This window comes from Hetaerina americana, unplaced genomic scaffold (assembly GCF_022747635.1).
Source record: "Hetaerina americana unplaced genomic scaffold, ioHetAmer1.1.p SCAF_8, whole genome shotgun sequence".
Lineage (NCBI taxonomy): Eukaryota > Metazoa > Arthropoda > Insecta > Odonata > Calopterygidae > Hetaerina > Hetaerina americana.
Window position 1 is genome coordinate 3,511,067 of NW_027287427.1, and position 23,783 is coordinate 3,534,849.

A 23,783-nucleotide genomic window follows, 5' to 3' on the forward strand; every position below is an offset into this window, starting at 1 on the left:
ACCGCTGCAAATTTCCGATTTCGTTAGCGCACATGTAAGTCCGCGAACGCGAAGATATTATGGGGGTCCTAGCAATTCGCTCGAAGGAATACGGATGGCTGAGACTGAACATCAATGGCTTGATCGAGTACCTGAAGACTGAATTGAACGAATGAGCGACTGCACCAAATACCAATCGCAGTGTAGAGATGCACGGGCTTCACGGTCTCATTCACGTATTCGTCACACTGCCCGCAAGAGACCGAGTCGGATGCAGACGGGCTTCGTTGCATGCGAATAAAGGAAGGTTGACGTAGGGAACACGATGAGGGGACTCTCATGGTAAGTGGAGGAGGAGGCTTATGGCGAAATCGGAGAACAGAAGAATCAGTTGTGACACCCAGCAGTCGAACTAGTGTTCCCTAGTCAAGGATAAACATCGTAATAGTTCATTCATTAGGGTGCACGCATCATTTCGGCGTCCTCTCACGGAATCATCCCCTTCCAACCACTCAAATCCCACTTATCGATCATTTGCACCACGATTCGCCACCCGGCCCCCTCTAAGCGAGGAGAACTTGGCCTCGCCCCTTCCGCACACGCAGCGAGAGAGCAGGATTCCTCGTCGGGCGACGGGAGGGGGGAGGGAGGTGGGGAATGGGGGGAGGAGGTTGGAGTCGCTCCCCCCACCCCCCTTCCTATGGCCATACGCCTCTCTCCCCACCCCGCCCAGGGCGAGCGTTATCGACCTCGGGCGGCGCTCGGGCATCTCCGCCGCAATTCGTGCCTCTCCGCCCCTCCCCTCTTGACACACATCCGAAGGGAGAGACGGGCGCAGGGCACATGCGGGTAACATGTGTTCCACATCCGGCCGTGTGAGCCCGGGCCGCTTGCGTGTGTCCACCGGAGCGACACACATGTGTTCCACAGGGGAGCACGCGTGAAAGAGTGGACGAGAGGGCCCGGGAAAAAGTTTCAAAGTGTGGTGGGAGATCCTTCTCCAAAATATCCTTCCTTTTTATACACACACACATCGCGATCCGCCTTTTTTTACATCCCTCCATTCATCTCCGCTGCCCTCTCATCATCATCATCATGGCCACCCTCCTTTCCTCCTCCCTCTCCCCCGGCCGCCCCACCCAACGACTCCAATAAACCACAACGCACCAACCTCGATATTCGAAGACATTATTTCGTTTTAAAAAAATAACCGAAACGATCTGCACGCAAGAGGATTCATATTGAAGTAAACGAACTAAGGACTGCAAAAATCATAGCCTCCGCGGGGGAAGGGTCGCCGGATTCCGGAACTCCGGGGAGGCTCACGGCGATGATCATGGGCCGGAGTGCTGGAAATGGAAGGGAGTCCGAAGAAGAGGAGGGTCACGTGACAGCCGGGCGGGGAGCGCCCACCGCCGCCGCCGCCGACGGCCTCCTGGCAACCGAGACGCGAACCGTCGCCGCCACACGCCGCTAAAGGGAGGAGGACACGGTGAGTGGGACGCCTCCTAAAATATGTATTCTTCAGTCCTGGTAGCCCCCCCCCCCATAAGAACCGGTATTGTACCTCAACCCCCCCCCCTGGTAGAGTCCAACCATCACCCTCCCCTAGGAACTTAAACTCTCCCTGGATTCTCTCAGAATCCCATGATAGAAAGAGATATTTCCTTCGTAAGGGTCCATCCGCTTCATTTATTTTCGGCTAACTCTCGCTTTGTGCAAAACGTTTCCCGCGCCACGAGACGGCCAATGTCTCCGGACCACTGCGAGCCTCCCTCGGATACTTAAAGTTTCCTTTCCTTCCCACGCATCATCACAATTGCGGCACCCGCAGGCCACACCTATTTCGCGGTTTCCATGGCGACCGAACCGGATGCACGCACATCCGTCAATAAGGGCTGAAAAAAAGCCTCCCTACCCATCCCCCCCCCCACGGGTGAAGGGGGGTGGGCAGACGAGTGCCCCCCCCCACTCTCTGCACCTAACCCCTTCTGAGTACGGCGTCCCTTTCCCGCCTATTGGATCGGTTTAGAGGCGGGAGGGAGGATGATGTTGACTGGCCGATCCGTGCCCCCAACTCGAGGGCCGTCGTCAGGCGGTGCAGGAGCAGACCAGCGTCGCGGGCGATCGCCCAGAATGGCGGGCGCCGAGTGAGTCCTTGGTGTTCCGACGCTCGCCTCGCCGCGTCAGGGCCTCCCTCTCTCTCTCGCCTTGTCGTGTGTGCGTGGCGGCGGCGGTCGCCCGCTATGACGACGCTCACGGGCGGGGAGGGGGGCAGCCGTAACCTCCCCTCCCTTCTCCTCCCAATGGATTCGTGTGGGTGCGTGAGTCGTGCAGTGTTACACTCACGTGACGACCAGTTTCCGTATTGCCGAGGAGCAGCAGGCACGCCGGACTCACACTAAGGAAGCCCGGTGCATTTGAATGATATCAAAATGATTAGCTCGATAGAACGCAGCGGTCTGGTTGAATTGCTTCCAAGGAAGGAGCGATAATTTTAAAATTATGCAATTTCTTTCAACGATATTCAATAATTTATTGAATATCGTTGAATTTATTGAATTCAATATTTATCAACGTGATGAATGTTTGTGATCGCATGGTACTCACGGAGTAAATGAGAAGAAAGGAGGAGGTATTTGAAGGGCACGCACAGAGAGGATTTTCGGGAAAGATATTGGGCAGCTGTGGTGCGGGAAGGAGAGAGAGAGAGCAGCAGATGGAGTCGGGGGGTGGGCCATGGGATCACCGACGCACCCTCGGGAAACATGCAGCGGGGAGAACGGCATGAAGATCATTGCGAGTTGATCTCCGAGGCGGAGATGTGGCGCTTGGTGATGGATGCTTGCTTTGTGCCATTAATTTGGTTAAACAAATTTTTGTATGGTAAAATGAGAACCGTATTAGGATATGATTTGCGAACCTCCCTGAGAATGCGATTGCTTACCAAGGGTCTCTAAAGAGGGGTCGATCCGACCCCTCTTAGGACGACGCATGTATCGGAATAAGATGGGGGGATAGGCGGGATAATCATCCCTCTCCCTCCCTCACGCCGTCTGGAGGAATTCCTCCGTCTGACCCCCTCATCTCCGATGCGCCCCTCTCTCTCTCTCCAGGAGGGCCTGCGCCAAATGGATCGATGTCTTCTCGCGACGTGTTTTTAACCTTAAAAGATCAATTCTCTCCCGAAGAACAAATCACGTTCTAGAGTGACGTATTGTTGAGCGAGGTGTTGCGTGGCGCCCTTTTCGTCCGAAGCGCACTCAGGGAGGCGCCCCTCGACAGCGGAGGGGGGGGACGGGAGGAATGTGGTACAGAGGCTGCGAAAGATGACCCCGGGGGACGAAGAGAGACAAATACGCCACTCCCTCGCTCGCGACCGCGGTGGTCACGTGATGGGGGTAGTTCCCCCGCCGCGCGAAGTCACTCGGAACAGGGGGCGCCGCCCTGCGTCCCCCGACGGAACGAACAGTCCGAATTTTAGGGGGCCCGTCCGAAGAGGAATTCTTTCCCCTGTTATGGAGAGGGGGGGAGGGGAAGGACCCGTGCCGTGGGTCGCTCAACAGTTGACGCTTTTTGTTCCGAGGTACTCAATTTCAGTTTTACACCATTAAATATGGGTTAATGAAATATTAAACCGCACGCGTTGTCCTGAAACGGTGTCTTCATTAGCAGCTGTGCCCATTTCAGGATGACTTTTGCAACAGCATTCCTTTAACCATTCCTGAGTGCGGAGGGCAATTACGTCGCACCAGAGGCTGGATAAGATCTTAAAGAGAAACGCCTTCCTCTATGACTAATTCGGGTAAAACACTCCCAACTTTACAGAAAATGTCAGAAGATAATGCGTCATTGCATTCTATTTTTTTCTTATTACGTTCCGCGTAATTTTTTTCAAACAACCAGTCATCGACGGCTGAATGAACTTTGCTTACCATTGGCGAATCCTACATTTCCCCGTTTTCTCACGAGACCACTATGCTTTGCACGCACCGTCCGATGTCTCTGTTAAATGGAATTGGAAGAGGGAATCTTAATGATATTTCTCTGGGAAACAATGCATGTGTCTATTGAGGGGATTTCGACACCTCGAACGCGAGTGTGGGGGACATAGTATTGGTTCGTGGAAACGGTCGATGGTCGGACCAATGGGGGGAGGGTCAAGAGGGTGACGTAAAGGGCCCAGGGGGGGGGGCCCTCCCTCCATCCGGCCGACGCGCTTCAACCATTTTTTCCCACCCAGCGGAATGCAAATGGCCCTTGTGCAGCGGGTTTCTTCTTGAGACACTTGCCGTAATGCCAGGCAGGTGGCGAGTGGTTTTTCCGCTCCGACTGCGGCGAGGACGTTTTGCTCGCGGTTCCTTGTGTGTTCTCCTTGAGACATTTTCATTAAGAAAGGGAAAAATCGCCGATTGCTCCCGCCGCAGGAGGCTATCTTTTTGTGCCACCCACATCTACGCACACCCGCCTGAACCAAAATCGAGACCTATTCGAATATAAAAAGTGGAATAATTCATAACAATTCTTAAGTCGCGAGGGGTCCAGCTCGTAGTTCACTGAAATAGTGGAATGTAATTCACGGAATGGCCGATGTATTAGTCCTCAATTAATGTATTTCTCATAAGAGAATTGATAGTGCCTCACACGTTATAAAAACTGACCCGATTCACATTCCCTCTCCTCAAATCGTAAGCCTACGCGAATGCCGTCAAATGCACTCCACAATCCTGGGCACTGTAAGGAGAGTTAGAAGATGTAATTTTTTTTTACAGAGTACCGAAAGTGTACTTCTCATGTGTAAATGGAGAGGAAGTTTTCTTTCTAGGTTACTCTTCTGGACATGCACGGTGCAGTTTGAATCACCCATGTTGAGGATCTAGTTTCAAGTCCAGCGCATGAAAATAAATAACGCGGCAAGTTAAAGCTGTCACTTAACTGGAGCTGGATTCTGTACCACGTGTCAGGACAAAGGAAGAAAGGATAGCAGGGAAATCAGTTATATCGGACGTGGTCAATCGGACCAGATCACCAGCGCAAAAGTATTTCCTTGACTGGGACTTAAACACCGAATCTTTCGACTTGCCTAGGGCCGATGCTCTAACCACTTGAGCAATCGAGGAAACGCAATTTACACTGAAATCTGCGGGTGCTTAGTGCAACCAAGTGCCCCGAATCTTTGGCCGAGAGATGGCGTTAGGGAGCTGTTTCACCAAAGGAGAAATATACGATACACAAGAGTAAAGGACAGTAGGAAAGCAAACATAGAACATCAAAAGGATAAGAACAGTGCGTATCGTGGCACGCATAGACAGAAGAATCCTTTATGTGTTCCTATCCCTTTTCCTCATATAGATTTCCATGTGAATTAATACATATATATATATATATATATATATATATATATATATATATATACACACACACTAACATTGATTAAGATTTTAAAACACTGGAAAACAAGGAAAGTACTCTAACATATGTAGTTTCGACGGCACGGCCGTCATCATCCGATTTTTCATCAATCAGTCAATTTCTTTGTGTTTCTGGGATTTAAAAATCTTAATAAATAAATAAATAAATATATATATATATACACACACGCACATATAGAGAGGGAGTACAACAAACGCAAAGTAGTGGAGAGTTGGAAAGATGTACAAACACCAAATAAAGAAATATATCTCAACATATGTAACACTTAATAGACAGGCATATAAATTGCATAAAATGCAATGAAATGTGCGATGTGGTTGCATGTACCACACCGTCCATGACCGCTCTCTTCTCGCGTAGTGTCCAGCGTCCTTGGATTCCGTGTGGGGTCCTTTTCGTCACCTTCCCCTATAACGTAACAACGGGCGCTTTCAATACTATATCAACGCGGGAACCTTTTCTGGACGAATCAAATAAAAATGAAATTATGCTTGGCTTAAACGCTCATCACGACTTATATTGATGACTTGATTTTCGTGTTAATACCTCCAAAAACTGCACCACCTTGAAATACATATTTAATGGGAATAAAATTCACACAGATCGAAACGAAACTGAGCATCTCGAAACCCTTCAAATAGATCGATAATATCGGTAAAAATTTGAAACGACCTTTTCATTGCTGATTATTTGCACAATGCGTTCCTAGTTGTTTAAGGATAGTTGGAATTCTTTCTTTGGAAGCAATGGTGGGCAAAATGCCATAACAAACCTTGCGTTAGGGATTCATCCGTGACTACCCAAACCTCGTAAGGGAACGTTATAACTTAGCGCCCGCTCCCTCCACCCCAACAAAGCCTCGCTGAATTTAAGGACAGTTCCCAGGTTAATTGGGTCGGAGATCTTGCCCGTACGCAATGGAGATGCAGTTTGCAACGCGTGTGCGTTCGCTGGCAGTCTTCGTGCCAACCAACCCTCCCCGGATCGTCACCGAGGGTGAGCGACCTCTCCTCACCTGTCGCCCCTTCTCTCTGTTTCCGCAGGGGTAGGATGGCGGGCGACCCTGGTCACCAGAGCACGTGGGGCATCCGGGAGTTCCTGGGCTACTGGGATTCGCAGGTGGACGCTGCTTCGTTCCGGAAACGAGTAAGTTGCGCCGCGGTCGGCAGTATACGCCGCAGTCGGCGGCTTTAATTGACGGGAAAATATGATTGGGAAATGAAAGGGGTAAAGTATTAAAAAGATCTGCTGGAACCGAGACAGATGAGTGAGTAAAAGGAAAGCAGGCGCTGCCATGTCACTGGAGAAATTACGATGGGAATCCCTCTGTAAGTTATGAAGATAAAGAACACGCAGACAGATACAGGGGACACGAGTGCACCTCCGAAAATTAAGGTGGAATTATTCATTCCGTACTCCATACACAGATATATATACCACAAACAAGTAATCAACCCGAAGGTCGGTTTGGTAGGTGATGGTAGAGTTCACCCAGTACTAAGCCCGACGGCGTGTGAAATTCACACTTCAGGGTAGGCGAAAGCCAACAAAAATATAGAAAAACAAAAAATGACACTCACGCGTCTTCTGAAATTTTCGGTGGCAATACCAACATCCTCTGCCGAAACAATATACGCATTACATATATAATATATAACCATAAACACAGTAATCAACCCGAAGGTTTGGTAGGTGATGGTAGAGTTCACCCAGTACTAAGCCCGACGGCGTGTGTTCACACACCAGGGTAGGGGGGGCAGTTCCTTTCCCTGTGCCGGTTATAGTTTCCCAGGAAGAACTGGTACCCGAAAAATCACATAGCTGGGGTGGAGCTGCAGGTGCCCTGAGTGCCTTGCCCGGGAATCGAACCCGGGACCCTCCGGTCAGTAGTCCAACGCTCTACCGCGACCCATATATATATATACGTATGTATGTATGTATATATATGTATGTATATATGTATGTTATATATATACATACATACGTATATATATATATATATATATATATATGGGTCGCGGTAGAGCGTTGGACTACTGACCGGAGGGTCCCGGGTTATGAATATATGCATATATATGTGTATATATAAAAATATATATATATATATATATATTCATGTATGTATGTATGTATATATATATATGCATACATATGTTGCCATAGCGGTGACTTCCGTAGATTTTTAAATCAAGGATCTAATTATTTTAATTTCCTCGCTGGCGGCGCGCGGGTCATGACGCAAAATTCATCGAAGGTATTCTTACCAATTGAAGGTGGTTGGTTTTTGAACGATTCCCAACGGCTAATATGTATTCACTGTCTCTCAAGAGCTTCTTGTGTGCTTCCATAATTCCCTTCTGCATTTCTTCGTTTACTTCTGCCCGCCTTCATGCTGTTCATCAGTTGTACTCCTTCCTTCCAACTTATTCCCCCCGCTCATCAATATCCACCCATGTATCACAGCCTTGGCCAGTCCACTCACTGCCGTTGTATTTTTCCTCCTCCATCCACGGTCCGTCCGTCTTTGTCCCCGGCAACGCCCCTCCCTTCGCCCACCTCATTTAAAACTTACTCGTTGGCCCTCCGCTTTGGCCAACTTGCGGCATCCATCCGCATTAATTCATTTCTCAAAAGCCTCCTCATATATGCCGCCCATCGTTTCTCGCTTCCACGATCGGCTTTCGGATGAATAATGCCCGAAGCAAAAACACTGCCTAATCAACCGAGATGAAGTACGTGTGGATTGTTTACGGGGAACTATTTCGCACCAAAGTCGGTCTCCCCGATGGGCGGGCGGGCGGGCACTCGCGTGAGTGCGCGTGGTTTCTTCCATTAAGGGGGCGCAGTTGGCTTGGACGGGGGGCGAGCGATGTGCGTGGGAGGGGGGGGAAGGAGTGAATCCTGGGGTAATATGGGATACTTGAGGGGGAGGGGCCAGCGAAGAATCGGAGCTGATTACTCCGTCGCAATTCTCTGCAGAAATTTGCGGTCTCGCCGTGGTTTTCCACGTAAATCCAAGACCCGACCCGACGCTAGAAGACGTTTATCATTCAGGTGGGGAAGACGCGAGCCATGGAACGAACGACCGGGCTTCCGCTGCCGCTCCTCCCCGCTTAATCCAAGGGAAGGCGGGCGAGGGACCCCTGGAAACATTTTTTAATAAATCCCTCCAGACGAGCGAGAAAAATGCCTTGGAAACCGTCCAGCGGGGAGAGAGAGGGCCGGCACCCTCCTTCTTTCGGGGAATGATTCAATGGATGGTGGTGGCGTTGTGGAGGACCCAGATGTTTGTTTGCCGCTCCGGGCTTGGCATCTGGATACCATCGGGTGTGCCGCTCCCCCCTTCCCGCACACACCAGGGGGAATGGATTATGGGATTATTTTTGGCAGGGCTTCAAAGTGGCGATTCTGTCCTAGTTGGGCGGCGGCGACGGAAGGTGGCGCGGCGGTTGACCGCCATTCCCACCCCACGCCACCGGCGATTATTTATCGTCGCCCATTATCCTTGGTCGGCCCCTCTACCGCGGGCCGTCACCAACACCCCGCGGGCCACCATGCGAGGAGGGCTCCCGAGTTTGCCCCGCTGCACAAACGGGGGCGAATGATTTGCACTGCAACCTCCTCTTCTGCTGCCCTGATTCGCTTTTGTTGTTGCGTTTCCTCCAGCGACCGGGCCGAGGACGGATGCCCAGAAGCCACGCCGCACCCCTGGACCTCTTTGACACTTCTACACCATTCGTATCGCGGTGACACCCTCTTCGCACTCCGTCTACTTGAAGGCGTCCGCAGTGCTCATCGTTTTCCTCTCCCGCTCTCTGTCCTTACACTAACTCATTGTCTACACAACCCTTATGTCGGAAATTTACTGTAAAAATGTGATCAAGAATGTATACTTTCTCTTCGAATAGTTCAGGATCAGAAAAAATGATTGAACGTCCCAGGTGTAGAAAGTTAGGAAGAAGTAGAACCCAAACGTATTGATGAGATGGCGTCCATCCCATACGCCAGCAGTGGAGACCTACAGGTAGGTTGACCGAAGCATCTCGCGCCCGCCAAGATTTTAGGGTTGCGGCACGGACGACTTCACAAGAAAATCACTCCAATCCTGATCTAAACGTGTCACATATGCCCCACCTCAGTTGGTCAATAATCCAGCACGCGCTAACACCGCCGATAGTAACTTAGAAAATCATTCCACTTTGAACATTGGCGTAAGCAGTGATTTTGAGAAAATATCAGATCAAGAAGGAAATAGGAAGTATGTACAATCAGGTGCGTAGTCAGCCTAGCAATCTCTCAAAGACCCCACACCGGCATTGAATGACAATACCCGGTGCTCGTTTTGTATTCATCTTATCACAGTTCAGAATTAAATAATTCCAAAAACAGCCATCTTTGCTGATTTACATGGTTGGTGAACCTGACCACGGCACTGTACACAATGACGATGTTGCGCGGCGCGCGCGCACAAATCTGACGGCGCGTTTCTGCGCACCTGCGGGTTCCCTCCTTCTCATCCGAGCAGAAGCTGCAGGAAGGCGCGGCGGCCGGGTGCCTCCGGGGGCCCTCCATCCAGTCCCCAGAGCCGCCGCCCTCCGCCGCCGCCTCCTCCTCCTCGTCGGCCAAGGCGCGGCGCGTCGGCGCAGGGGAGGCCACCGCGTCGGCGTCCGCTTCCGCCGCGGTCGACGACATGAGCGACGTGCACAAACTGTCGCGGGACGAACTGGTGCAGCGGGTGCACTCACTGGCGGTGCAGCTGCAGAACGCCCGCACGCTGATCGCGCAGCTGCAGCAGAGGAACATGGAGCTGCAGGAAGGTAAGCATTCCACGGGGGCCGATCCCCGGGGTCCATCCAGCGCCCCCGCCGACTGTTTGGGATATTCTCCTCTAATGATCCAAGTTTGTCCTTTCCCAGGTCTGGGCGACCGCTTGGCCAGGACGGTGGAGGACTCGGTCCGCAGAAGCCTCTCCGATCTTGGAAGGTAAGTCCTTCCGTCTTGCCCTGCGCTTCTATTCGATCAAATCTTTATATTCCCACTTTTCCATATCCTCTAAGGAAACTCATGAACCATTGAGTTATTCACTGCTGATGGGCATAAAAAGGTTTTCCTGCTGTTTTTCGAATTAAGTTCAATTACAATTTTTTCTGAAAACGTAAATGAGGTTCGGTCGGAGGGGATAGTTCCCAAGTCGCAGTTGTTATGGACGTCCCCGTTGTTGTCCGACGTTCGTCTTCGCTCCATCTGCGTTTCTCCTTGTCGACGACGAACGAATGTCGCTTAAATTTTGTTTTCGAGTCACTATCATGTGTCGAAAATGGGGTTATTCCCAGAACGAAAACGTCCAGGAGAGCAATTTTTCAAATTGGACACAGAAATAATTGTCAAAGTTAATCGTGACGACTTGAAACTAGAGATGTCCGGGGGAGGTTGAACCTCCACGCTCGAGTCGATTGCCGGCGACTTAAGGGACGTTTGCCACCCGTGTCCGCAGGTGTCCGTCGACCAGGAGCTACTACGGGGCAGCCGAGGTGTCCATGGTGTCGCCCTCGCCCCAGGCGGCGGACGGGGCGGCCAGCGGGGGCGGCGGCGGCCACCACGGGGGTGGAGGCCACCACGGCGGGGGCGGGTCTTCGGGCGAGTTCTTCCCCGGCTCGGGGGCTTTCGGCGGTGGCGGGGGAGGCGGGGGCGGCGGCGGTGGGGCTGGACCATCTTCCTCGTCCTCCTCGGCGCAGTTCCCGGTTCCGGCGGCGGTGTGCTCTGCTCAGCTGGCCCAGTCGGACGACGGTTCCCTGGTGAGTGCCCTCCAGGCCATGCAAGACCACCAACGGCAGCAGGGCGCCTACGCCCCCTGGGGCGCCGAGGCCCCGCTCCCCGGCCACCGACCTTGAACATCCTCCCCAACGACACGATCGCACCCTATCGGGACACAGCCCGAAACTTAGGAAACCAACCCAGGCTTGCGTGCCACGTAGCGCCTTTGTCATTCGTTTCTGCTCACGACCTCTTATCGTAGGTGCAGGGCACGGCATTGCAGGGCAAGGAGCGTAGTTTGTAATCCCACGCAGGAGAACTACTCAATCAGTCTAGTCGTACCTCTTCCTAAATTCAACGCGAGTTCTCTTAGGTTAGCCTTCAAGGCATCGACTGTTTTCAGTAATTAACGTCGACATGTTGCTAAAATGAGGATAAGTTTTTGACATTGACAACATACGTATTTTGAGCGGGCGCTGAATATGGTAATTTTATGACCCGCTGGCATCTTATGGTCGGCTCTTTCTGCGAGATTTCCACGGAGATGACGATTTTCTCGTCGAGTGTCCCTGGACGAAAATGAGATCTTATAAGAGGCATCACTTTTGTGCACCCATGCGTCGTTCGAAGGGGCCTTTTCTGTTTCGAAGTTCGCAGTCACGGTCGATAAGGGCCATTCCCAGTTGGAGGAGGTGCAAAAAATTAATTATCTCATGTCAATCTCATGATCTGATGAAGACTGGTCGCATTGGGGTCGCAAAAGCCTCAACGCATCGCGTCGATTCGGGACTAACGAACCTCGGAGGGTATCAGTTGAGTATGAGGGTTGATGCTTGCACATTTAGTCCATGAAGTTCCTATTGAATTAGCGATAAAGACGAATATCCAACATTCCGTGAATAAATTTAAAATGAATTTTATAAATACCTGTTAATGAGACCCTGTATGGGATTACGAACGATTAACAATGAGCTACGTCATTGTAACTTCAATATATTATTAGCCAAGTACCTAATTATGTGATATATAGAACAATTACTCACTTTTAACTTGAATTTTAACATTAGAGGTCAATCATCCCACCAAAAGAAATTAAGAACTGTCAAGATGCATAGTTTTGTGCATGGTGAGTGCCATGTTGTCGTTCACAAAGTCTTTCAAACCATGCGGTGATGTTAACATATCATAATTTGTATGTCACTGATGATAATTGCCATGGGTGATACTGATAACAGATAGTGGAAATACTTATGTACAGTCGAACTTATTATATAGCGGCGTCAAATTGACTAAAAACTATTTATCGTTTTAGTCATTACATCCGTCAGATACTTCGTTTTCTCGCATTTACTCACAAATGACAGGATATGGTTGACCTAATTAACGCAATTAGTAACAATGAAATCGGTAATTTCACGCTTGATATATTGGGAATTGCTCATTGCGCAAAGAAAAATTGCAGCTTTGTTAATTCCATCACTTAAAGTTTTAATCTTGCGACCCGGGTTCTCTGCCAACAAAACAATCCGATTCCAAGTTGTTCCATTCGTGCCACATTTGATGAGCCAGTTGGTGCGCGTTTGATGATTGCAATGAATTGCTCAATGAGGCTGGACATTTCCCGGATTTCTTTCTTTCCTTCCGAGCTCATCATTTTCCTAAACATGCCATTCATCCACTCGTAATTTGTCAGCTCTGCCAATTATTGGGATGTTTATAATGTTTTGGAAAGTTCTTGGATTCTTAATTTTCTCAACGACTGGAGTTTTAATTGCATTTCTTTAGAGTCTGACTTTATATTTACAGATCTCCGAACTACGGAATTTTGAGAAATAGCCTATTTGAAATTTTCATCTTCATGCATATTAGCCATGCATAATTTTAATAAAACAGTTATAATGCTAGTTAAGGTTTTTTCAGACAATTGGCCACACATTAGACGTCACTCACTTTCTGCTCACATTTAGAAAACATTAATTACTCAAAAGTAAGATTGTTCCCTTTCTACTTTTCAACCCAAACGTCACTGTTAACAAAATATGGGCAATGGACTCGATGAGCCTTTGACTAACTTCAATCAGATTGAAGTTTCAACGTATGGTGACAGATTTTAACGATGGCATTTTATGGAGACAGGGCAGAGGGAGAAGAGGTGTCCCGCGGGAGGGAATCAATTATTACGGATCCGAGGCCTTTTGAGACGTTTCAACCTCTGCTGGTTACTTTGGAATAAATTTTAAGATCGTCACATCAAAATGCCTTTTAAAGCAATCATTTTGATCGCAGCATGTCATAGCAATACATAATTTCGAACCGATACTTCTCTGTTCTCTCGCCGCAGGTCGAGATATTGTTATAACCATGATCGTTACACCAAGTGAGGAGTTCGCTGCTTGCTCATGTTCCCAAGCGAAAATATCAATATTATAAATACTGTGATAGAATGGATAATCTATGTATATTGAATAGTCTGTAAGAAAAAAATCCATGAGGTGAAAACGTGGTAGTGTTGCAGATCTGTTGATTGTCGATAGCGAGACGATGACGATTAGTTTGAAACGTATTTGAGTCAAACGATGGTCGCAATATTTGCGAATGCCGGAGTTCGTAGTGTGCGTCCTATCTGAAACACTACCACGAGCCGTGATGAAAAACTTGTGATACGAAATACGAAATTGTGATAAGTACCCACTAGTTCCTTAGCACTGATAGGTTTTCTCAAATGAATTGGAATATTTGAATATGTTTTAAAAACAAAGTTTTGTATAGGATAATATTTTTAATTTTGTAAGCATATTCTCCTGAAAATATCTATATACCCAATATTGTTATTGAAAAACGGGGAAATGTATTTTTTAATTGTTTGATTACACATTATATATATTATATATATGTATATATTATATATATGTATATATTATATATATATGTATATATATTATATATATGTGTATATATTATATGGTGTATGTATACGTGTAAAAGTATATATATACATAGCACATATATAAAAAAGTGATAAACCTGAAAATTGTAAATAAAGTGATTGCATAAAAATTCGATTACATGTATGCGTTATTGAGTTAAAAAACACACACATGAAACCCTGCCTGGGAAGTTTCACCGATCGCAGATAAGGGGACTCGCCGAAAAGCATAACGGCAAATGCATCGACGTTTGTTTCCCCGAGGAAAAGTGTGGAGAAGGAAAGTGTGGGCAAGTAGGAGGGAGAGGAGCGAGGGTGGGAGAGGAGGAGGGATAACTTGCAGTCAATAATTATTGCACGCCTTCACAGTCAACGCATAAAAAGACGAACTTTTAAGACGGGACCCTTAAGAGAGGACACTCATTTCTTGCCGATTCAACGGCCTGAATTCCCGAACACACCTGGAAACGTCGAGCATTGAAAACATGCGGTGCACACCAGCATCACCATCAAAAACATTGGCACCAACAGGACACTCGAGGATACGCTTAAAGATACTCCCGACCCTCGCATCCAGTTTACCTCACCTCTTGCTTCCCCGAGGCGCCGGGTTCAAATCCCGGCGGGGACAGGATATTTTTCAGTGGTGCCCCGATCAGTATTTGGGGTGTTACTCGGAGTACACTTGAAGGGGAGCATGCCGGATGGCACGTTTTATTGTGTGCCCCTGGGCGTCTTTGGTTAAAAGCAGGCTAATGACGACCCCGGGTTTCCCTCCACCCTCACTCCACTCCCTGGATGTGCCACCCCTACCAACCTATTCCTAGTGTCGCAAATGACCTCGGCTTTCAATGGTCTATCCTATCAACTACTGCTACCATATTCCCTTGTCCTCCCTTCAACCCCTCTCACTAGCCTTCAAAAAACCAAATTTACAAAATGAGTGCACAGTTTGTACACGTACCGAACAACTATGCGATTCGCCTCTCGTAACTGAACAGGCTGTCACGTCACACTAGAAGAAACCCTTCTTCAATTGCGCCCACCTGCTTGTTTCCCTCATTCTGTCCAACATATCCCCATTCAATTCCTTCCTCACTTGCTCAAAGGCCTTCCCTCCACTTTTGAATCTCTGCCATATCACCGCCGCCCGAACGTTGATTCTCCCCCCGGCCGAAACCCGCGCGACTTCCGCACCGATCCGCGCGTCACCCACCCCCAATTGCATCGCTGCTCATTAGCGCACAACTTCTTCCCATGTTTCGCAAGCGCTCAATCCTCCTCTTGCGGCCTTCGTCAGCCCTCGTCACCGGGAGAAGACAAGAGAGAGCGGTGGCACGCGGATGGCGGGGAGGGGGACTCTGGGGGAGTGAAAGGGAATCTCGGCCGCAGGGTGATTTCTCCCCCTCTTCATCGCCGAAGCAACTACCCCTTTTTGACGACGACTTTTCGTCCCACTTTACCGATTAAGTAGGATTTCTCTCGAGACACCCTCGAGGGCAGGGTGGCCATGCCCCGACTGCATTTATTACACCACTCGTGGATTCCGGAAATTAATGAGTTCTCTTCTGCAAAACGTGGAATTTCGTCCGCACATGTAAATTCAGTTCAGTCTAGACATAGCAGAGAAATGTATAGCACGTTCAGGTTGTCAGAATGTTTTATAATGAGTAAGGCTAAGTTAGACATGAGAATTGGAGGGCAAAACCTAGAGCAGGTAGAGGAATAGGGATGCTGGACGGAATGAAGAGAGGAAGGAATTACTCAGAAAACAAAAAGGTGTTTTTGTAGTGTGGAGTGTCAGGTTGTCTCTCGTTAGATGAAGCTAAGAAATGTCAGGGTGTTAAGTTTGGTTGTCCTTCAAAAACCTGCCTTAAGCGGAAGACTATACTAGAACAAATAATAATAATAATAATAAAATGTTTTTGTGTTCTGGTCACGTCTTCATCTATCCTCAGGTTATTTTTCGTCACGCCGAAAAGTAGCGCGACAATTAACTCTCACTCTGCATAAATGCGTACGTATGCAGAGGGAGAGTGTTCGTATATTTATTATCTCTGTATCTAGATGGTACCCTGCAAGTCACCGCTAGGATGTGTGGCAATGGTTGATTACACCTTACAGACATGTAGCATACGTATGTCCGTGTATATATAGGCTTGCGAAGCTATATTTTACCGTTAGCTGATAAAGGTGTGACATGCACGTAAATAAGACACGCGGTGTAAACAATAAAGATAGAAGTGACAGTGGGAGGAGGGGAAGGGTGTGGGAATGATGGGTGCCCCAGTAAGTTCCAAGCAGCTATGTGGTGTAGGCTCGCTGGTGGGTGGGAATGGACGCTATTGTAAAAACTTTGCAAGACTAATTGACATATTGCATAAGACATTAGAGTCTGACTGAGAAAAAGATTTGCAGATTGTACCGTGGTTGCCGGCACGTATCATATGTTGCGGCGCATTCACCAGCGAAGAAAGCATTGCGTGTGGCACATTGTAGCAGTTATACCACAATGTTGGAAGTGCAACAGGAAGAGTAAGGCGAGACAAGATGCCAGATTACTCGGATGTGTGTATCTAGATGGTGGGAAGATTTATGAAATGAGGCTTCGTGAATTTGAGATTTTTCCAGAATGGTTGGCGGGATGGTGGGAACACTCGGCCATGGTCTTCAGTTTTTGAGGATGAGAAAAATCTTTTGTAGAAAATGTTTATCAGGGCAATAGGAGAGAGAAAACAAAAACATGGAAAAACACATAAATTAAAGGACACACGTATTCCGAAATTTTCGATGTCAAGACCACCTTCCTCTGAGGAGAAAAGTAACTGGAACTATACATACACACATTTATATACATACGCGCGCGCACACACTGTGAGAGATGGGAGTTATTTGCAGCTCAAACGGAATTGGTTGCTGTGTATATATATATATATATATATATATATATATATATATATATATATATATATATATATATGCATCACACGTATCTCATTACAAATGTGTACCTGATGATGCCACATCACGGCGAAACGCGTCGTATCCAATTCATTACGTGGAAAATTATCTTCATTTGAAAACGGATAGGAAACTTCCAGAAAGTGAACACTGCCCCTGTAAGGTTAATCCGTACAAATCACAACAATTCTTCAAAAGAGCAACCTTGTGCATCGACACACCGATGCCCAAGGCCTCTACCGCTCGCGGTACTCTTCCTCGAAGGCGTCGACGGGAAATTCTTTCGGGCACATAGTTACATCCTCTTTGAAGCTACCCAGCGTTCCAAAATGCTTGCCTTTCAAGCTCCTTTTTATTCACGGGAGCAAAAAGAACTGCGACCGTGCCACATCGGGGCTGTAGGTCACTTCTACCGCTGTCCAAATGGTCATGCGAGATTGTCACGCAAGCAGCATTCTTTACATCTTCCCACAGCACCATCTTGGCATGTAACTTTCTTATGGCTAAATATTCAGTAAGAATGCATTGCGCTCTGGTTTTTCGGAATATTGAACTCTTCTGCCAACATCCTGACGTTCATGTGTCCATAGGAATCGAGCATGTCTCTCACTTTTTGCACATTCGCCGTCAACCTCCCCTCCTCGAACGTCGTGATCCTGCGAAAAACCATCCCTTGAGAAAATGCTTCCATCTCCGTAATAATCCATGGCCATGACCCCTGAACCCGATTTCCCTAGCTCAGAACAACATTTTATCGCGTATATTTCCTCCGGGGAACTTTGAATCGTGAGTTCATGAGGCTACCCTCGAAAAGGGATCCGCACAGTGTAACGGACCGCATAAAACTGACGAGCGAAGCATTGCTTCCCCAAGAACTCCCACCCACTCTCCTAACATAAATCTCCCCACTACAGCCGTACGCGACGGCGGGAAAAAATCATTCAACATATTTTTAGACAAACTATGTACATATATATATATATATATATATATATATATATATATATATATATATATATATATATATATATATATGTACTGTCCATCATTTAAATGAGGAGGTACTTGGTATGGTGGGCAAGGAGAGGGATTTGTTGGGAGAAATCCTATGGAGGCAGGAAAAGTGGATGAAGGGGGTATTGACAGGCAGTGGGATGTTGAAGACTGTAATAGAGGGTAGAATGTTGGGCGGACGAGGAAAGGGAAGGAACAGGATAGGGATGTTGGACGGGATGAAGGGAGGAAGAAAGTACTCAGAGATGAAGAGGGACCTGATTTAGAGTAGGAGACTGGATTTTGTGTTTTGTTAGGAGTCCCAAATCAAATTATTTATTTGTTTATTAGCTGTGTCCATCCAAAAACCTACCTTAACCGGTAGATTACCTAATAATAATAATAAATCTATATATATATATATATATATATATATTGTACAAATATAATATAAATACAATACAATACAAATAAATACAAGTAAATATACAATTGGTTCGCCCGATAGGAGAGAATCGGGCATCGGCGAACACCTTCAATATGTGCTTGCATTCGGTGATGGCCAGGCACTTCGGGCTTTGTTCTTAGTGCCAAACAAGGGGACTATCGACATAGCAAACGTGATCATACTTTCCCGGTTTTCGACTAACTTGTACACTTGTTTAAACGGAGAACGTCTACTACCTCTCCGGTTTGAGCACTCTCAGCAGCTCCCTCGCCCTCCTTTCCAGCCTTCCCTGGGCGACTACTTGACGGACGACGAGATCCGATTCGTCAACGAGGCCACCACCTACACGCGCCTCGTCTGTCACCTCATGGCGGCCCTCTTCTCCCGGGACGAGATGGCCACTTCGTCCGTGACCGGCAAGACCACCAAGGGTGTCACTTCGCAGCAGCTGGACCCCCTCCGCACGGGAATCGTCATCCGTGAGTGTCAGTCCCCCCAGCATCTCCCTCCGGGGGCCCAAAACGGGCCCGGCACTTTTGTCTCCAATGCCGATGTTCTCTTTGTGGGCACGCATTGGTGGAGTAAGTGGAATTTGACGGAAATGTAGCGATTGAATGAGGAATGAGTAGCTTTCATAATCACGCGAGCTATCACACTCGTGCGTGTTAACGGCCGACGGGCCGCGGGGGCCCCCAATCCCCGTCAAACCTGATTGCGGGCGCACGACTGGCACCACCCCGGGGGCACTAGAGCGGGATGGTGGGGTAGTATCAGCAACTCTTTCCTCATTCACTTGCAGTGATAAATTCCGCTCGTGTGATTTGAGCCCACGAAGAGTATGCCTTGAGGTAATTTCCTTATTCTACCTCTACTCGATGGTCTTAGAAATGTTCAGCAGGGGTCTTACGTAACTTACCAGTGCGTAAATTTTGGAACGACTTGGTGGCGGCATATGTTAACGCTGCGCTTAAATTATCGCAAATCCGCTCTTCATCATCCCTCGCCCTTCACAAAACCTTTACTGACCCGCTCCTCCGAAACCTCCCTTAATTCCACATCAGATATTTTTTCCATTCAATTCCCTTCTTCTCCAACATTCCCTCCTCGATTTGGGCTAAATGTCTCCCTCTCCGTTAAAACGGACCCAAATATGGTTCAACAAAACTTCCAGGAGGATTTGATTCAATCCGTGGTCCATCTCAAACGCCACCCATCTGCAAAGAATTAAACCTGTATAATATCGAAGAATTGATCACCCACGCGGCGACAACAGAAAGGACATTCAGTCGTTCTCTTAACACTCTCGTCTCTTCCCTCATGGGATACGAGTGGGGAGGGGCGCTTTTGCGGTGACGGCATAACCTTACAGAGGAGCATCACTCTCACCTTCCCCTCTCTTCCTCTTTCTTCCCCGCCCCCCGAAAAGGACACACCCAGCAGAGGTTCCCGCACACCAGCGTCCTCCAGATCCGGGCCAAGATGGCTCAAAAGTGCAAGGACTGTCGGACCACCATGCGGAAGAAACACCGCAGCAGCGCCGCGGCGGCAGCGGCAGCAGCAGCGGCGGCGGCGGCCGGGGGCGGCGGCCCCAACGGAGGGGGCGGCATGGGCGGGCCGCACGGCCTCATGACGGTCACCAAAGTGGAAGCGGGCCACATCCCCTCGCCTCACGGCCACCAGCCGCACCACAATCCCCACGCGGGGGGGCACCCGCCACCCCCGCAGGCCCCACCACCGCCCCCACCGCCTCCGAGGTCCATCGACCAGCCCGTGTTCCCGGACAGCCGACCCCCCAGCGACCTGGACAGCGTCTGACATGGACCACGGCGCCCCCCACCCCCCCGCCCTCCCCCCGCCAAGCGACGCCTCTGCAAGGCCGCCCCTTACCGGCGCCCGCCGTCCCCGCCGGGTGACGCGGCGCCCGCCCCCAGGGCCGGCGTCGCCGTTGCAGTGGCCGTCGACCCCTTCCACGTCGAGTGGAGCGAGGCTACGGCGTGCTACGAGTGCCTCTCCTAGGGCCGGCTGGCTCGACCCCGCCCCCTTGCGCCCTGGCACGCCGGCCATCCAGGGCCCAGTGCTACCGTGCGCAGGAAGCCGATTGGACCAGAGAAATAAGTGCGTGTGTTTGAACTGCGGCGGTAAGATATGAGGTGCGGCCGAGGAAGGACCTGGATAACAAATATTCCATGTTGTGTTACGTATTCTGAAGCTGATACATATGCGAAGTGATTGTAAAAAATGGTGGACGTGCCCGCCCCTCTTTGTGTTCCTGACTCCGTGAAAGAACTCTGTGATAGGGACGAATCTGTGTTGCGTATCGGTGAACTTTTTCGTTCGACCCGCGACTCCCCAAGTGTGTCATGTGTCCTAATTTTATTTATTCATTGCCGTGTTTTTTTACGTTCAAGAAAACATTTTACGTTCCATGGACAAGACAGTTGAATTGCAAGTTTGAAGTCGCGGCAGCTTGCCTTGTGTTCTATCATTGGCCCACACGCGGCCACGTGACGAGATGTTCAGAGCACATGAGCCAGAGTGGCACAATAAACGGATTTATATATATATAAATATATATATATATAAATATAAATATATATATATATATATATATATATATATATATATATATATATATATATATATATATATATAATTTACCGAGTTATACTATGCTGCAGGTGGACCACGCCAAGTAATTATCATTTTTATGCAAAATAGGGAGTACTTCAGTGTTAGTTTGAGCTAAGTACGTTTCATGATATTTTGCATATTTCAGAAGTTACCAATCTTCCCCATTCACGTTTGTACTCGCCCCTCTCTCTATTTGGGATGGGCGTCGTCTGACATAAGTATAGCGCATAATAAAGAAATAATACTTAAAAAAACTGGCTTTTCTCTCCAACCAAATTAGAAAATATTTGAACAATGAAAATTATAATTTAATCCGGATATTACCTGCATTACAATTATTTACGGCCTAAGAGTCGTATTAAATGCAAGACTTAAGGAAGCCCATGACATTCATGTTAAATAAGTATACATATGGCCACCAAAATAAAGGCAAAAGAAGAACCACATATAGGGTGTAAAGAAATTGTAACCGGAGAGGGTCAAAATATTAATCATCATAATTCAAACTTTCACAATGGCAGCATAGGACAACGGTAGACGAGGAGAGGTGACATACGTAAGTTCTCATGCATCGTAGTGGACAAAAGGACGTTCCGCTAATTTCCCTCAATTATAAAGCGTAATAAAGAGCCGAAAAGTGCTCGCGTATAATTAAGGAGCGGGAACGCACATGAATCGTCTCGATGAAGACTCTTCCTCTCAAAACGTGAAAATGTTTCAGATGAGGGAGGGAAGCGACGACGAAAGGTCAATTTAAAGGTGACGTTGAGAGTGAAAAAGAAGCAAAGAACCGGAAGAAAAACCGTCCGAGGGTTCTATAGCAAAACGCAAATATTTAGAATGGAATTCAAAGGGACTCGGGGAAATGCGAGGGGCGCGAACGGAGAGTAAACTCCACATTGTTTGGCATTTACGTGGGAGTGACGGAGATGAAGAAAAGGGAAGGACCTAATATCCCTCCCCGAGGGGCGCCATCATCTACTTCTCCAGCACCCCTTCTGATTTCATGAATTCATGTTTTTTTCCCTCGGAGAGAAAATCGCGAAAGCAATTCGATGTGTTTTCGTTATTCTACACCACAGCAGTTCTGTACATCAACGTATCATGTGGCACGTATCGTCCGTACTAGACTTAAATGCAGTAGTGTGGATTCTGAAGACTTTCTTGGCCCATGCCTTCATTCCATATTCGAATTACTTATTCGATAGTGATGGCATTAGAAATAGAACATGTTCGACTTTTGATCGCATAGTCATAGACTTTAATTCCCGGATTTGTATCTATCATTTGTATCAAGTGGGCGATCGTGCATTTCAAATGCGCACCACCAGACCGAAGCATCACAGGACGACGACACGGTATATGCGGACACCGAGTAGACTTTCATTGAGACTGGGACGTTCCCCGTTTCACCTGATTGGCTCCTTCCAACTCGAATGATTACTTGAGCATGATCAGTTTGGGTTTAGAAATGGTAGAGATACACGTGATGCCAGAAGTGACGATTTGACATTTGGGAATAGGAAATATAGTAGTCTGCTGGTGCTAAATGGGGGCTGTAAGGGGGTTGGGGAATCGTCGCGATGACGTCGTGGAAGGTCTTCGCAAGCAGACACTCGACTCAACTCTTGGCCGTCCGTCCAAAGACCTTAGGGACGAGTTTAGCGCATATATTTCGCGTTGCCAAAATTTAAGTGATAAAAGTGTGTGCGCTGTCACCTTGTCAATGCCAATTCGATCCATACGCAAACTCAACCGACGGGCTCATTTCACCACTTCATCCACACGTCAGGAAAAAATTGTTACCGATACTTTTTATAAAAACATTGTACAACGGTATGTAAAGTTCTCTGAATTCCGCATCCGAGCTTCATACATCTATTCCCTATAGAACTCACAAAGGCTTTTGACAGGGTAAGATAAGATGATGTACTATCTATGTTGAACTAGAGAAAAGTTCCGAGAAAGCTAACAGAAGTAAATGAAGATCTAAATAAAAATTACACAACTGGCATTAGAAAACAAGTTAATCAAACAGAAGGACTATGAATCGACAGCAATCGTAACCACGGCCGTAGGAGTATTATGGGAAAGATCAACCCCAGTCGTACTCTTAATTGTGGACTAAGGATATGGTGAAGGAATATTCAGGGTAAAAACATTAAATTAAATGAGAAATGAAAGTCGGTTAGGGCATAGCGAACAAGCGATGAAACCAACATACAAGAGCAAAACACATTCTAGCTAAGGTGTACAAGATAGGTTTTATCCTCGCCCGTTGCAAGCACTCGCACACCCAGGGTTTACTAGAGATTTCTCCCTACCCTCTCTAGCCTGGTCTGCATTTATTTGTGTAATTTTTTTATTTATTTAATTGCGTGTGATTGGCGGGCCGCTGGAGTAGGGAGAAATCTCGTAAGCCCTGTGTGTGCAAGGGCCTGATACTAGGGAGGGCGAATGCTATCTCTAGCAGCTCTAGGGGACAGAATGGTAAATGCAAACTATTACGTGGTATTTGCAGATGACCCAGTTTTAGTGTCAGCAAAAAGGATTTATTACAAGAGCAGGAAAAGACAAGGTGGTAGTGGATGCTGAAAAACCGAGATGCATGATGGTCTCGAAGGAGCCAATGAGTTGCGAAGTGGAAATAGGAGGGAA

The 23,783-nt window shown here is 47.9% G+C and overlaps 2 protein-coding genes across 9 annotated transcripts in view; one reads left to right on the forward strand and one right to left on the reverse strand.

The window, feature by feature from the left end:
* rg (A kinase anchor protein rugose) overlaps positions 1 to 23,783 on the reverse strand; it is a 1,244,182-nt gene that overhangs the window by 614,067 nt on the left and 606,332 nt on the right. The window lies entirely within an intron of this gene.
* LOC139697544 (keratin, type II cytoskeletal 1-like) lies at positions 1,392 to 20,309 on the forward strand. The gene is made up of 7 exons (XM_071596292.1): positions 1,392 to 1,471; positions 6,456 to 6,558; positions 9,938 to 10,229; positions 10,329 to 10,395; positions 10,907 to 11,207; positions 18,778 to 18,973; positions 19,921 to 20,309. Exons 2-7 carry the CDS (start codon positions 6,463 to 6,465, stop codon positions 20,307 to 20,309), a joined length of 1,341 nt encoding a protein of 446 aa, XP_071452393.1. The 5' UTR covers positions 1,392 to 1,471; positions 6,456 to 6,462.

What these genes read in the sequence shown, in the direction of transcription:
- LOC139697544 (XM_071596292.1), top strand. Translation starts at nt 6,463, where the DNA reads ATGGCGGGCGACCCTGGTCACCAGAGCACGTGGGGCATCCGGGAGTTC. An exon ending in CTGCTTCGTTCCGGAAACGA is followed by an intron (nt 6,559 to 9,937) that starts GTAAGTTGCGCC and finishes TCATCCGAGCAG; the next exon opens with AAGCTGCAGGAAGGCGCGGC. An exon ending in AGTCGGACGACGGTTCCCTG is followed by an intron (nt 11,208 to 18,777) that starts GTGAGTGCCCTC and finishes CCTCCTTTCCAG; the next exon opens with CCTTCCCTGGGCGACTACTT.